Source organism: Sus scrofa, chromosome 3, assembly GCF_054392235.1.
Source record: "Sus scrofa isolate SSC_HxYL_T2T_F1_AM1 chromosome 3, Sscrofa_HxYL_maternal_Yorkshire_Landrace_v2.0, whole genome shotgun sequence".
In the NCBI taxonomy this organism is placed as follows: domain Eukaryota; kingdom Metazoa; phylum Chordata; class Mammalia; order Artiodactyla; family Suidae; genus Sus; species Sus scrofa.
The window spans coordinates 67,941,135-67,957,340 of record NC_139385.1 but is presented as its reverse complement, the minus strand read 5'-3'; the positions used below and the strand labels follow the sequence as shown (position 1 = coordinate 67,957,340).

The following is a 16,206-nucleotide window of genomic DNA, read 5'->3' as shown; positions in this document are numbered from 1 at the left end:
GCTCCAGTTCTGTCTAGAAGATCTTAAATGCAAGTCCTGAAAGGATCAATCCATTTCTAGGGAGCTTAGCTGCATCCTTCGACAAAACCCAAGAATTATTATAGGAAAGCACAAATATCTACTGCTCAACAAAGAAAAATTGACAATTTCTGACATCCAATCAAATAGTACCAGGTATGCAGAGAAACAGGAATATACAAGTCCATAATGAAGAGAAAAAGCAAACAGCCAAATAAAACATGTGTAACTGACTCAGGTTTAGTGTTAGAGCATTAAAATAGTTATTGTCACTGCATTTGATACATTCAAAAAGTTAGGGAGAGACACAGAAGACACAAGTAAGACACCAACTTATAGAGAAAAAATCTACCATGTATGAGATGAAAAATACATGGAGTGGAATGTACAGCAGATCAGACATTGCAGAACAAAAGATTAATAAACTGCAAGGCAGCAATAGAAATATCCAAAATGGGAGTTCCCGTCGTGGAGCAGTGGTTAACAAATCTGACTAGGAACCATGAGGTTGCGGGTTCGGTCCCTGGCCTTGCTCAGTGGGTTAAGGATCCAGCATTGCCGTGAGCTGTGGTGTAAGTTGCAGACCTTGGCTTGGATTCGGTGCTGCTGTGGCTCTGGCATAGGCCGGTGGCTACAGCTCCAATTAGACCCCTATCCTGGGAACCTCCATATGCTGTGGGAGCGGCCCAAGAAAAGGCAAAAAGACAAAAAAAAAAGAAAGAAAAAGAAAAAAAAAAAAAGAAATATCCAAAATGCAATATAGAAAAGAAAGAGAATTGAAAGAAACAAACCAGAAAAATAGAAAATAAGGCATCAGGGAGGTGTGGAAAAATTCAAGTAGCTTAATAAATATAACTGAAGCAGTAGTGACCAGAAATTTTACAAATTGGATTAAAATTGTAAACCCACAGATTCAAGAAACTCAGTTTCAAGCACCAAACATGAAGAAAACTGCACCAGACTAAGTGAAGTAAGTCAGAAAGAGAAAGACAAACACCATGTGATATCACTTATATCTGGAGTCCAATATACAGCACAAATGAACCTTTCCACAGAAAAGAAACTTTTGGACTTGGAGAACAGACTTGTGGTTGCCAAGGGGGATGGGGAGGGAGTGGGATGGACTGGGAGTCTGAGGTTAATAGGTGCAAACTATTGCGTTTGGAAAGGATAAGCAATGAGATCCTGCTGTATGGCACAGGGAACTATACTAGTCACTTATGGTGGAACATGATGGAGGATAATGTGAGAAAACAGAATGTATATATATGTGTGACTGGATCACTTTGCTGTATAGTAGAAATTGATGGAACACTGTAAACCAGCTATAATGGAAAAAATAAAAATCATTCTAAAAAAATAAAAAAAATAATGAAAAAGGAAAAAAGAAAAAAAAAACTACGCCAAGTTCCTTCAGAATTAAACTTCTCAAAAGTGGTGACAAAAAGAAAATTTTAAAGCGGGCAAGGAGTTACTGCTGTGGTGCAATGGGATCAGTGGTGTCTCTGCAGTGCCAGGACACATGTTCAATTGCCCAGCCCCGCACAGTGGGTTAAAGGATCCCGCATCGCCATAGCTGTGGCATAAGTCACAATTGCGGCTTGGATCTGATTCCTGGCCTGGGAACTCCATATGCCATGGAGTAGCCAAAAAAGAAAATAAATAGAAATAAAAGAAGGCAAGTTATGTAGAGAGGAACAGAGGTGAGTATGACAGCAGATTTCTCATTGCATGCAAGTGAAAAGTCAGTGAAATGACATTTTTAAAATACTGAAGGAAAAAAAACTCCCAGTGTAGAATCCCAGTGAAAATATTTTTCAAAAAGGGAAATTAATGAAGATATATAAAAGCCGAAATAATTCATCACCAATAAACCTGTAGCACAAGAAATGTTAAAGGGAATACTTTAGGCAGAAGGAAAATCATTCTAGATATAGAAACAGATCTGTACTAAGTAATGACGAGCAAAGGAAATGGTAACTACTAGGTAAATATGTAATATTTTTCCCCTTGTTATTTAAATTTGATTATAAATTACTGGAGGGACTTTCAGTTCCAGACATAATGAAGTAGCCCCGTTCCTCCTGGGCCTTCTTTCTTATAGCTAAAAAGCCCTGGACATAATACAACAAACAAGCAAAGGAAAACTCTGAAAGATTTAATAAAGAAGGTGGAAAGCCTGGGGACTTCAGAACTTAAAGAATGACATGGCATGAGTCCTATGGGTTTTGTTATTGCCTTCCATGCATCCCAGGTAGGGCACTGCCAAAGCCTCCAACCCGGAATCTCTAAAGGCATAGACCAAAAAAAAAAAAAAAAAGAAAGAAAGAAAAAGACCCAAGAGCAGCCTATTCCCCCTAGCTTTGCCAAAGGACTGGGAAGCGGGTGGCCTCACAACAGAAAACCTTTTTTGGCAATAGCTGTCTTACCCCAGCCATATGCCAAGGGAAAAGCTACAAAGTCTAACAAAGTAGACTTATGAATAAAGAAAATTTACATAATAACAAGAGGATCAATCCACCAGGAAGATATAAATGTCCCAAAAGTATGTGCACAAGTCAATACAGACTTAAAATATAAGAAGCAAAAACTGATAGAGCTGAAAGGAGAAATAGACAAATATAAAATTATAGTTGGGAACCTCATACTCTCTTCTCAGCAACTGACAAAATCAGCAAGGACAGAAAATATCTAAATGATAAAGTAATCCTACAGGATCTAACTTACCATAGATATAATATTCCCAACCATGGTAGATGAATACGTCTTTTTATTTTTGTTTTCCCCAGTGTTCATGAAGTATTTATCAAGAGAGGTCATACAATGAACCATAAAACAAACCTCAGATAATTTAAAAGGATTGAAATCACACAGAGTTTGTTCTCTGCCCATGGTGGAATCAAACTAGAAATTAATCATGGAAAAACAGGAGTTCCCGTCATGGCTCAGTGGTTAACGAACCTGACTAGTACCCATGAGGACACAGGTTCAATCCCTGGCTTTGCTCAGTGGGTTAAGGATCTGGCATTGCCATGAGCTGTCTGCAGGTGTGGCCCTAAAAAGACAAAAAAAAAAAAAGGAAAACACAGCAAGAAAATATGTAAACACACAGAATTTAAATAGCACAACCCTAAATAATCCATGAATCAAAGGAAATTTCTCAAAGGCAATAAAAAATACATAGAACTGAATAACAAAAACACATCAACTCTGTGGAATGAGGCTAAAACTGTGTTGGGAGTGAAATTATAGTACTAAATACTTATGTTGGAAACAAGAAAAGATACTGCATCAACAATCTTGAGTTCCTACCCTAATATGCTAGAACAAGAAGAGCAAAATAAATACCAAACAATCAGAGGAAAGGAAACAATGGAGATAAGAGCATAAATCTATGCAATTGAAAATAGGAAAACACTAAAGAAAATCAATGAGACAGAAAGCTGTTTCTTTCCAAAAACGCAAGTATTTGATAAAACCTCTTAGAAGCCTGACAAAGACAAAAGTAGAGTAGACACAAAGCATTAATGTCAGGAATGAAATAGATATCGCAATAGATCTTGCAACCATTAAAAATACAGTAAGAGAACAACAAACAACTTTGCACTCATAAATTTGACAACTTAGGAAAGAATGGACCATTTACACACACACACACACACACACACACAAACTACCAAAAGTCAACCAAGATAAAATGAACAATGTGAATAGCACTAAAATTATTAAATAAATTGAATTTATATTAAAAGCTCCTAAAAAAGCAATACTCAAGCTCAGATGGCTCCATGAGAATTTTACCAAACATTCAAAGAAAGATTAGGGAGTTCCCGTCGTGGCACAGTGGTTAACGAATCCGACTAGGAACCATGAGGTTGCGGGTTCCGTCCCTGCCCTTGCTCAGTGGGTTGATGATCTGGCGTTGCCGTGAGCTGTGGTGTAGGTTGCAGACGCAGCTCGGATCCAGCGTTGTTGTGCCTCTGGCGTAGGCCGGTGGCTACAGCTCCGATTGGACCCCTAGCCTGGGAACCTCCATATGCCGCGGGAGCGGCCCAAAGAAATAGCAAAAAAAAAGACAAAAAAAAAAAAGAAAGATTAAACCAATTTATTTTAAGAAATAGGAGAGATCACTTCCTAATTCACTTTATGAGGCCATTATTACCTTGACACCAAAACCAGAAAACAATATTTTAAAAAAAATACAGACCAATATACCCATGAACATATATGCAAAAATTCTCAATAAAATGTAGTAATTTTAATCCAGCAGTGTGTAAAAGAATTATATATTATTACCAAGGGGGATTTTATTCAGATATACAAGGCTTATTGACATTAGAAAATCAATTAACAGGCTAAAGAAGAGAGGTCATTTGGTCACATCAATTGTGCAGAAAAAGCCTTGACCAAATGCAACACCTGTTCATAATAAAAAACTATCAGCAAGATAGGAATAGAGGGGAAATTCTTCAACATACATCAGCATAATACCTACAACTAAATCTTACTTAATAGTAAGATATTGAATGATTTCCCCCTAAGAGCAAGAAAGTGACAAAGGCATCATCTCTCACCACTCATATTTAACATACTACTGTCTGTCCATGACAACAGGGCAAGAAAATAAATAAAAGTCATACAAATTGGAAAGGAAGAAATAGATCTGTCCCTATTTGCAGATAATGTTGTCAACATATAAAACCCCAATGGAGCGCCAAAAAAAAAAAACACAAAAAAACCCTCCTAGAATTATTATGTGAGTCAGCAAGGCCACTGGCTATAAGACCAGTACACATAAATTCAATTAAATTTTGGTAAAATAAAAATGAACATACAAAAGTCAAAATTAAATATTCAAAATTATTTATGATTGCTCCACAGAAAACGAAATACTTAGGTATATATCTTAAAATATATGCAGGATTTTTATGCTGAAAATTACAGGAGCCTGAAGAAAGAAATCAAAGAAAATCTAAATAAATGGACAAGCATATACCATGTTCACGGATTGGATGCCTGAACATAAAAAGAGATCTATTTGATCTATAATTAATTCAATTCCTTTCAAAATCCCAGACATGTTTTTTACAGGCACAGTCAAGCTTATTTTTAAATTTATATGGCAAGTCACAGGACCTAGAAAAGCCTAAAAATATTGAAAAAGAAGAATAAGGTGTGAAAAATAACTGTTTACAATATTAAGGCTTACAGAGTAGCTTTATTAATCAAGGCAGTGTGACTTTGGTGGAGAAATAGATACGTAGACCAATAAATAGAGTGTAAAATCCAGAAATATACCTACACAGTATACCAAACTAATTTTTCACAAAGGTGCAGAAGCAATTCGTTGGAAGGAGGAGATCCTTTTTTTAAAAAAAAATGGTTTGAGCAATTGGACATTCATAGGCAAAATAGCAAACTTCAACCTTCTTGCAAATATTAACTCAAAATGGATCATGGACTTAAATGTAAAACATAAAACTATAAAATTTCTGGAAAGGAATATTAAAGAAAATCTTGAGGATGTCGGGCTAGGTAAATAATTTTTAGTCTTGAGACCAAAAACGTGATCCATAAAAGAAAAGATTGATAAGCTGGGTCATCAAATTAAATCCTTTTACTTTGCTAAAGTTCCTATTAAGAGTATGAAAAAACAGTTTACAGACTGGGAGCAAATATCTGCAATTCCATTTTGGGAAACTAGGTGAAGACTACATGGGACCTCTCTGTAGTATTTAATACAACTGCATATGAAAGACAATTTATCTTTTTAATTTAAAAAGATAAAGCAGAAAATAATAATAAACTCAACATCTAGAGATAAATTGCTCGAAAGACCCAAATTACCAAAATTCTCTCAAGAGAAAATAGATAACCTGAAAAGCCCTATAACTATTCAAGAAATTGAATTTGTAGTTAAAAACCTTTATGCAAAGAAAACTCTGGTTCCAGATAGTTTCAGTGCTAATTTGTATTAAACATTTAAATGAGAAAATAATAGCAATTCTACACTAACTCTTCTAGAAAATTGAAAGGAGGGAATATTTCCATACCCATTCTGTGAGGCTGACATTAACCTGATACCAAAACCTCACAAAAACATTATAGGAAAAAATTATTGACTAATATTCCTTATGCATACAGATGTAAAAAATTCTAAACAAAATGTAGCAAGTTCATATAATATATAAAAAAACCTAATGCCTAACGACCAAGTCAGATTTATCCCAGGAATGCAAGGTTTGTTTAGCATTTGAAAATCGATATGCAGTTCATCATATTAACATATCTTATTAAAAACATTACAATCATCTCACTTTATGAGGAAGTTTTGACAAAATCCAACATGCATTTCTAATAAAAGCTCTCAGCAAAGTATGAACCGAATGGATTTTCTCAATCTGATAAATGGCACTTAGGAAAAAACACACAGCTAATACCATACTGTAATAATAAAAGATTGTATATGTTCCCCTCATATCAGGAAAATGACAAGGATATCTGCTTTCACCACTCGTACTGAACAGTGTATGGAAATTCTACTTAGTACAGTAAAACAGAGGGCAGGAAAGCCATCCAGATTGGCTTTTTTTTTTTTTTCTAGAATAGAAAGACTAAAGTAAAATTATTTTCATTCCACATGGTTATATATGTAAAAAATATAATGGAATATACAAAATACTACTGGAACCCATCATTGAATTTATTAGCAAGACTGGATGGTACAAGGTCAAAACACAAAAATGAGTTTTGTTTTTACATGTTAACATAGAACAATAAAAATTGAAATAAAATTATCCTTTAGAGTAGCATTAAAAATATGATATATGTAGGGACAAGTTTGTCAAAATATGTGAAAGTTCTGTACTCTAAAAGCTGCAGAACATTGCTGAGGGATTATGTTGTTTATGAGTCAGAAGACATCACACAGTTAAGATGTGCATTCTGTCTCACTTGATCTATAGACGCATCACAATCCCAATCAAAATCTCAGCAGGCTTTTTCTTTTTTATACATGTTATTGGAGTATAGTTGACTTACAAAGTTGTGTTAGTTTCAGGTGTACAGCATGTATCCATTCCATTTCAGATTATTTTCCCATATAGGTTATTATACAGTATTGAGTAGATTAGCCTGTACTATACAGTAGGTCCTTGTTACTTATCTATTTTATATGTAGTAGTGTGTTTATGTCAATCCTAACCCCCTAATTTATCCCTCCCCACCCCATACTTCCCCCTTGGCAACCATAAATTTGGTTTGAAAACCTTTGGGTCTGTTTCTGCTTTGTAAATTGTTTTGTATCAGCAGACTTTTCAAATAAAAATTGACAGACTGAAAATGCGAAAGATTTCAAATAGTCGAAACAACTTTGAAAAAGAAAACCAAAGATGGGGGACTAATACTACCTGATCTCAAGATTTATCGTAAAACTGTAGTCATCGAGATAGTGTGGAATTAGTGTAAAGATAGATATATACATCAACAGAACAGAATAGAAAAACCAGAAAGTTTATCAGTGGAGAAAGTCTGTTTATCAGTGGAGAAAGGATAGAGTTTTTCCCCTAACAAATGGTGTTGGAACACTTGGATAAAATACCATATTCAAAAATTAACTCAATTAGTAGCTGGAACATCATACCATATTAAAAGAATTAACTCAAAATGATAGATGGACCTAAATATAAAACCTACTTTTTTTCCTTCTAGAGAACATATGAAAAACCCTTTGAGACATTGTGTTAGACCAAATTTTTTTTAAATAGGATATCAAAAGCATAGTCCATGTAAGAACAAATTTGATCAAAATTAAAAGCTTCTCTTCAAAGATCATGAAAAAACAAGTTGCAGACTGGAAGAAAACGTTTTCAAATTGGACTTGTATATAGAATATATAAAGAGTTCTCAAAATTCAAGGAGACAAAAAATGGGCAAAAGATTTGAATAGATTCTTTGCCAAAGAAGATATATAGCAAATAAATAATGAAAAGACACTTAACATCGTTAGTCATTGAAATACAAATTGACCATGATGAGATACCACCACCCAGCTATTTAAATGACTAATGTTGGAGTTTATGTTGTGGCTCAGCAGTTAGCGAACCCAACTAGGATCCATGAAGATGCAGGTTTTATCCCTGGCCTCACTCAGTGGGTTAGGGATCTGGCATTGCCGTGGGCTGTGGTGTAGGTCGCAGACGCAGCTTGGATCCCAAGTTGCTGTGGCTGTGGTGTAGGCCAACAGCTACAGCTCCAATTGGACCCCTAGCCTGGGAACCTCCATATGCTGTAGGTGTGGCCCTGAAAGACATAAAGAAGCAAAGAAAAGAAAAATAAATGACTAAAATTAAGAGAACTGGCCACAGCAAGTGTGCACAAGGATATGGGGGAACTAAATCTTCATGCATTACTGTGGGAGTATAAATTAGTACCACCATTTTGGAAAACAGTTTGATAGTTTCTTTAAAGGTTCAACATCACCAAGCATTTGATACACTCATTCCGGAAACTCCTAGATATTTACCCAAGAGAAATGGAGGCAGATGTCTATACAAAGACATGAGCAGGATGTTCATAGATCTGGTATTTATAATACTTATAATAGCCCAAATCTGGTAACTGAAATGTCCATGCACTGGTGACTGAATTTTGGTATTTGATATGTAATGGAATCCTACTCAGCCATAAATACGAATGTGCTACCTACTGATTCAAGCTACATCATGGGGTGAATCACAAAATAATTATATAAGTAAAGGAAGCTAGACAAAAAAAAAAAAAAGTCTATACTGTATGATTCCTTTTAAATAAAATTCCAGAAAATAGAAACGAATATATAGTGACAGAAAGCTTGAGGAAAGAGGGTTTTTGAGGTAAGAAGGAGGGTAGATTTACAGTGGGCCATGGATATGTTTACTATCTTGATTGTAGTGATGATTTTACACAGGTGTGAATATCCAAACCATTCAAATCCTACACTTTGCCTACATTCAGTTTATTGTATTATAAGTGAATTATACCTCGATTAGGCTATCTGAAAATGGAGTAATGTGGAGTTCCTGCTGTGCACAGAGGGTTGAAAATCCAACTGCAATGCCTTGGGTCCCTGCAGAGGTGTGGGTTTGATCCCTGGCCTGGTGCAATGGGTTAAAGGATCTGGCATTGTCTCACCTGAGGTGTAGCCCACACCTGTGGCTCGGATTCAGTCCCTGGCCTGAGAACTTCCATATGCTGTGGGTGCAGCCATTTAAAAAAATAAGAATATAAGAACTATATGAAATTCTTTAGATTCTTCTTTTCCTGATACAGTTAGTTTTCTGTTAGAAATGTTTGAAATTTGCACTCTTGTGCAATCTCATAATGTATTCAGTTATTATTTTGGCAGAATGAAGATGTGACCCTTCTAATTAAGGAAATGGAGCAGGGACGCAGTGACCTGGAGAAGGTGCAAGACCTTTACTCAGAGTCCTTGGTCATGGACTGGTGGTACAACGGAGAAAAGGATGGAGACAAGTGAGCATGGAAAAGTGGTCCCTTTCCCCATCACTGATCCTCTCAGACACCTGTTCATTCTCTTTTCCACCTCTTTCAATGCTTTGTGGGATTTCTTTTGAAGAATCACGTAGTGTGATAATGTTAGGATTTTTGTTTAAGCGAAGGGAACTCATAATCTAATAAATTACTAATGATTGATTATGGAGGCCACATATCCATATGGCCTGAAATCCATATGGATTGATTATATGGAGGTTCTGAAATCCTTGCATGGCCCTAAGGATGTTCACCCAGTGTGGACAGGCACCCCACCAACCCAAGCACTGACAGAGCAGAGCAGGAGTGCTCTGTAGTGAAGGAGATTTGACTCAGGGTCTGGAGTCCCAAGGTCCAGACTTCACTCTGTGTGCCTTTGGCAAAGCTCCACTCTTGTCCAGTCTCCATTTCCTCATTTTTTTTTTTTGTCTTTTTAGGGCCACACCCACTCATGGCATATGGAAGTTGCCAGGCTAGGGGTTGAATCAGAGTTGTAGCTTCTAGCTTAGACCACAGCCACAGCAACGCAGGATCCTTAACCCACTGAGTGAGACCAGGGATTGAACTCATATCCTCATGGATACTAGTTGGGTTCATTACTACTGAGCCACAATGGGAACTCCAGCTTACTCATCATTAAAATGATGGCAGGATTGGGGACAGATGATTTCTCAGGTCTTTTCCCACCCTGTAGTTGAATATATTTCTAACTACTTGTTCTTAAACAAAAATCAGAACCACCTCAGCACTCATAAAATGTCAAATCTTATTTTCACTTTGTACAGATATTCAAGTATCAAAATACCCTATGAGGAGAGTGTCTTTTTATTTAAAAGTGTGATAGCAAAATGGAAAGAAGTTAAAATACCTATTTAGGGAGTTCCCATCATGGCTCAGTGGCAACAAACCCGGCTAGTATCCATGAGGACTCAGGTTGATTCCTGGCCTCGATCAGTGGATTAAGGATCCAGCATTGCCATGAGCTGTAGTATAGGCCAGCAGCTATAACTCTTGTTTGACCCCTATCCTGGGAACTTCCATATGCTGCAGGTGCAGTCCTGAAAAGAGGCCCCCCCCAAAAAAATACATATTAGGAGTTCCCTTGTGGTGTAGTAGGTTAAGGATATGGTATGGTCACTACTATGGCGTGGGTTTGATCCCTGGCCTGGGAACTTCCACATGCGTCAAATGCAGCCAAGAAAAAAAAAAGTGCATATTAATCAGGGTTTCTTCTTCATCAAGATTCACTATCTTGCTAGTAGTAAATTAAGCATTTAACATGGGCTGGGGGTAAGACGTGAGCATGGAATCAGTGAAAAGATAAATATTATACCAGGCATCTCTTATAATGAGACTTCAGGGCATTATTTTTAAAATGTTTGTTTGGGAAAGCTCAGATACAGCTTCTAAATCTGGAGAATTTGAACAAACAATCTAAGAATCAGATTAAGTGGGCCACACATCCTTCTGAATACTTTCAGTTGTACCCTACCTGTCTTCCTCCCCTTGTTTCATCAAATTAAAAAATTTCAGGACAAAATGACCAGCTACTGTTTGGAAGCTGGCTTGGTCAGCTGACTGTATCTGCCAGTAGATGGTTGGTTTTACATATTTATTTTTAGGGGCTGGAAGGGGCAGGTTCTAGATTCATGCAGGGAAGTGTTTCAATCCAGCCTTCGCACCATGACATGTCACTAACTTAGAGCAAATTACTTAACCTCACTGAACCTCAATTTCCTCATTAATCACAGGGGAATAGATGAGGGCACGCCTGGTACATAACAAGCACTCTGATTTAGTGTAAAGAAGAGAGTAAAATACAGTGACTTATTCCACCAACATGCTTCTATACTTCCTTATAATGTATCCTTAAGAAAAGTTAATTCACCCACTTTGCAATGATTGCAAGCAAATTGCTTTGTTCAATTTTCCACCAGGTGGCAAAGTCTTACAGCCCCCAAACCTCATCTCCCTTCAGACATTTTTTCAACCATTTATTGAGTACAAATCATGCACCAGGCAAACTGGGATGCAGAGATGAATGTAAGCCTGGTCCCTTGTCACATGCCCACTGTGATGGGACATGCACAAAGGATGATGTTCCCTGGAGACAGGCTGGGTGTTCCATGGAGACAGGCATGGAAGGGGCAAGGGTAAGGAGGAAGGAGGGTGTTCGATACAGTGTTGGGGCAGGAGATTGTTCTGAAAACTTTCTGTGGCTGCTGTGATCAGAGCTTGAGAGAAGGTATGCCTGGGAAAATACTCAGGCACTTTGGGGGGGATCCCTCCTGGCCCCAGATCTTCACCGAAATGGTGTGCCATGATCTGGCACTGGCTGAAGTTTTTCCTTGGCAGGGGTTTTCCCTTCCCTGACTTTTTTAATAGCTGGCTGCTCAACCTTTTGGTTAGAGAAGAGGGGTTCTATAATGCTTTCTGGTTAACAAGAGACTCTCCCATGTCAGTCCTCACATCAGCTCCATGCTGTCAGGGTTCCTGCAGCTCGAAGATGAGAAGAGTTAAGTTTAGAGGGGACTGAGCGACTTCACTTAGTCACAAAGCTGGGAAAGAACAGAGCTGCCTTGTGAGCCATATCTAATGACTCCAGAGCTGGGCTCCTGTCCACTCGTCCAGAAGCAGAGGGAATGACTGTTTTTATATTAAGCAAACAATGAGGAGGCTTACTTCTTAAGCGTGAAGCATTCAACACAGTTGTATTGGTCTGACTCTGCCTTCTTGATGGAAATTTTTTTCCTCCTGCTTTCTTTTCTTTCTTCTTGTCTACTTGTTATGTAAACAGGCATCAAAGAGAGATCTGTTCTATGATTTCAACCCCAGAAAAATGTGCAAAACCTCATTCTGATGTGGAATCAGCACGAATGTCGAAAGCACCAGAAGACCGCTCAGATCAAAAGATTCAGAAAAAGAAAGTCCTCCATGCAGGTATCAGGGGACACAGTGATTTGAATCTCAATACCAGTTTTCCTTCAATGCAAAAGGTAGCTTAAAACTAAAGACCCATAATATTTTTTTTCCTTCTTACGGCCACACACCTGTGGCACATGGAAGTTCCATGGTCACATCAGAGCTGCAGCTGCAAACCTGTGCCACAGCCACCGCAACACTGGATCTAAGCCGCGTCTACAACCCACACCACAGTTTGGAGCAACACCAGATCCTTAACCCATTGAGCAAGGCCAGGGATCGAACCTGCATCCTCATGGACACTATGCTGGGCTCTTAACCTGATGAGCCATAATGGGAACTCCATCATAGTATTTTAAAAGAAGACTAAACTTGTGTTTTTTATTTTTATTTTTATTTTCTGGCCACCTCATGGCATAGGGAGCTCCTGGGCTAGGGATCAGATCCAAGCTGAAGTCTCAACTTAAGCTGCAGCTGTGGCAACGCTGGATGTGCAACCCACTGTGCCAGCCCGGGGATCGAACATGAGTCCAGTACTCCCAAAACGCTGCTGATCCCATTGTGCACAGTAGAAGCTCCTAAACTTGTATTTTTTTAGATGTAAGTTTATTGAGATAATTGTACATTCACAAAGCTCTGAGGAAAAGTACAGAGAGATCCCGTATACCTACTCTTCACTCAGTTTCCCCCAGTGGTGACATCTTGAAAAAAAAAAAATACCATCTTGCAACCAGGATATTGGGCACCGATGCAGTCTATGATCTTACTCAGATTGTCCCAGTTTGACGTGTTCCTTTGTTTGCGCGTGCGTGTGTGTGTCTGTGTGTATGTGTGGGTGTGTGCATGTACTTCTGTATGATGTTATCATGTGTGGTTTCATATTTCCAGCACCACCGTCAAGATACAGAACTTTGCCATCACCTCACAGATCCCTGGCATTGCTCTTTTATAACCACATCCATCTGCCTCCAATACCCCGTCCCAATTCTTGGGAACCACCAAGTTCTCCATTTCTAAAATGTTGTCGTTTTAAAGATAAATGGAATCATACAGCACATAACTTTGGTGTCTTGCTTTTTCTACTCAGCACATTTTCCTGGAGATTTGTCCAAATTTTTTGCAGATATCAACAGTTCATTCCTTTTCCTTGCTGAGCAGTATCCATGATAGGGATGTACCTATGGTTTAACCATTCATCTGTTGAAGGACATCTGGATTGTTTCCAATTTAGGGCTATTTCAAATAAAGTAGTTATAAACATTTTTGCACAGGTTCTATGTGAACATTATGCTTCATTTCTTTAAGATAAATGCCCAGGAGTGCAGTGGCTGAGTCATACAGTACTGAATGTTTAGTTTTATAAGAAACTGCCAGACTATTTGCCAGAGTGGCCGTGCCATCTTACATTATCGCAGTGATGAATGAGTGATCTGGTTACTCCGCATTCTTGTCAGAGCTTGCTATTGATTATGGAATTTTTTGTTTTAACTGTTCTGATAGGTATGTTCTCCTGGTGGTTTTTACTTGCATTTCCCTAATGACTAGTTATATTGAACATATTTTTCTATGTTTGTTTGCAGTCTGTATGTCCTCTTCAGTGAAAGGTGTGTGCATATGCTTTGCTCATTTTCTACATGGATTGTTTGATTTTTATTGGTGAATTTTGAAAGCTCTTCATATATTCTAGATACTAGGCCTTTATCAGATATGCTGTTTGCAAATATTTTCTCCCAATCTGTATCTCATCTTTTCATCCCCTAATTAGGGTCTTTTGCCAAGCAAAAGCTTTCAGTTTTGATAAGATCTGCTTTATCAGTCTTTCCTTTTGGTGTTTTTTTTTTCCTACAAATTTTATAGTTTTATATTTTCTACAAAATTTATAGAAAAAAGTACATCTTTAGGCATTAGGACTAGGGAAAGAGTTCTTAGATTTAACACCAAAAACATGACCCACGATATGTGAATTGCAAAGAAGCTCACAAAAAGATGTTACTTATCACTAGGAATGTTTTTCTTTTCTCTTTGTTCCTAAAGGACATTTTTGCATATTTAAGATCTGGGGTTGGTTGTGCTTTCCTTTCTGTCATTGAAAAACGGGATTTCCCTTGTGGCTCAGCAGGTTACAAACCCGACTAGTATCCATGAGGATTTGGGTTCAATTCCTGGCCTCACTCAATGGGTTAAGAATCCAGCACTGCTGCAAGCTGTGGTGTAGGTTGCAGATGCAGCTCAGATCTGTCATTCCTTTGGCTGTGACATAGGCCAGCAGCTGCAACTCTGATTTGACACCTAGCCCGGGAACTTCCATATGCCACAGGTATGGCCCTTAAAAAAGAGAAGAAAAGAAGAAAGAAAAACTTAGTACCTCTTCCTTAGGCCTCCTACATTTTAAATGAGAAATTTGCTGCTATTCAAACTGGTGCTAGTAATGGGTCCTTTCTCTCTGGCTTCTTTTAAGAGTTTTTTCTTTGTCTCTAATTTTAAAATGTTTAACTGTAATGCATCTTGGCATGGATTTCCTTGGGTTTATTCTATTTGGAGTTTGCTCAGCTTCTTGATCTGTATGTGTTTTTCACCAAATTGGGAAAGTTTTCATCTATGACTTCTTCAAATAGTCTCTTAGTCCTTTTTTTCTTTTTCTTTTTTTTTTTTTTTCCCTCCCTGTACATTTGGGACTCTGATGAAAGGAATGTTGGATATTTTGCTATTATCCTACAGGTCCCTGAAGTCCTGTTAATATTTTCTTATTCCATTTTCTCTCTGTTGTTAAAATTGGCTGAATTCTATTGTTCTATCCCCAAAGTTCTCTGATACTGTCCTCTGCCATTTTCACTCCACTATTAGGTTAATCCAACAAGTTTTTTGTCATTTTATTTTTCACTATTACAATCTCTACTTGGAAATTTTTATGAATTCTGTTTTGTAGCTAAGATTTTCAATTCATTCATTTGTTTTAAGAGAAATTATAACTAACTATTGAAGCATTTTTGTAATGGCTTCTTTGATATCCTTGTCAGCTAAATCCAGCTTCTGATTCATCATGGTATTGGTATCATCTGATTGTTTTTTCTCCAGCAAGGTGTGATTTTATTGGTTCTTGACGTGATGGATGATTTTTTTTTAATAGTACCCTGAACATTTTGTCTATGATGTAAGGGACTCTGGATGCCATTTAAATTTTTTATTTTAGGAAGTAGTTGTCCTGTTCAAAGTTAGCACATAGACTTTGGCCTGCTTTTGTGGGCTGTGGTTCTAATGGCAATTTAATTTTCACAGCTTTCATGGTAATATTTTGGTGCTTGGTTTCCGGGTGTCACTGGGGCTCCTACTGGTCCCTGCTGATGCTGCCTGAGAAAGCAGAGGCGTTTCCCCTAGCGAGGATGCTAAAAGGAAGGGATGGGGAGTTCCTCTGCCACTCACACTCTCCGTTTTGCATGTCTCCATGTCTCTGGGCAGGGGAGAAGAGCCTCAAACCCATAGGGACCAAGATGCATTTGCTCTGACTTGGGCCTTCTTACATGATCTGTCTGGTGTCTCTGTCTTAAACCCATGGGGACAAAGAGGATTCCCATACTAGGTCACTTGTGTGGCAGCATCCCTTTTGCTAGCCCATTTTGCCCTTTCTAGTAAATCTGAGTTTTACTAGAAATGCTACTTTCTACTCATCCTGAACATTTTAATGTCCTTCTGACACTTCCACCATTTCACTGAGATCTGGTATTGTTCCTGTGCTGA

General features: G+C 37.9%; 1 protein-coding gene across 13 annotated transcripts in view; it reads left to right on the top strand.

Annotated features, from left to right (window-relative positions):
• Positions 1-16,206, top strand: part of VWA3B (von Willebrand factor A domain containing 3B) — a 226,077-nt gene that overhangs the window by 121,805 nt on the left and 88,066 nt on the right. For 10 of the 13 annotated variants that reach the window (XR_014841447.1, XR_014841444.1, XR_014841445.1 and 7 more), the window contains 2 exons: positions 9,404-9,531; positions 12,347-12,489. Coding sequence is in view for 8 of the 13 variants with exons in the window: in XM_085018668.1 (XP_084874794.1) it covers positions 9,404-9,531; positions 12,347-12,489 (271 nt within the window). In the remaining 5 variants the exon portion in view is untranslated. Of the gene's footprint in view, positions 1-9,388; positions 9,532-12,346; positions 12,490-16,206 lie in introns of all 13 variants that reach the window. The other 3 variants (XM_021087230.2, XM_021087235.2, XR_014841448.1) reach the window with 2 other exon arrangements.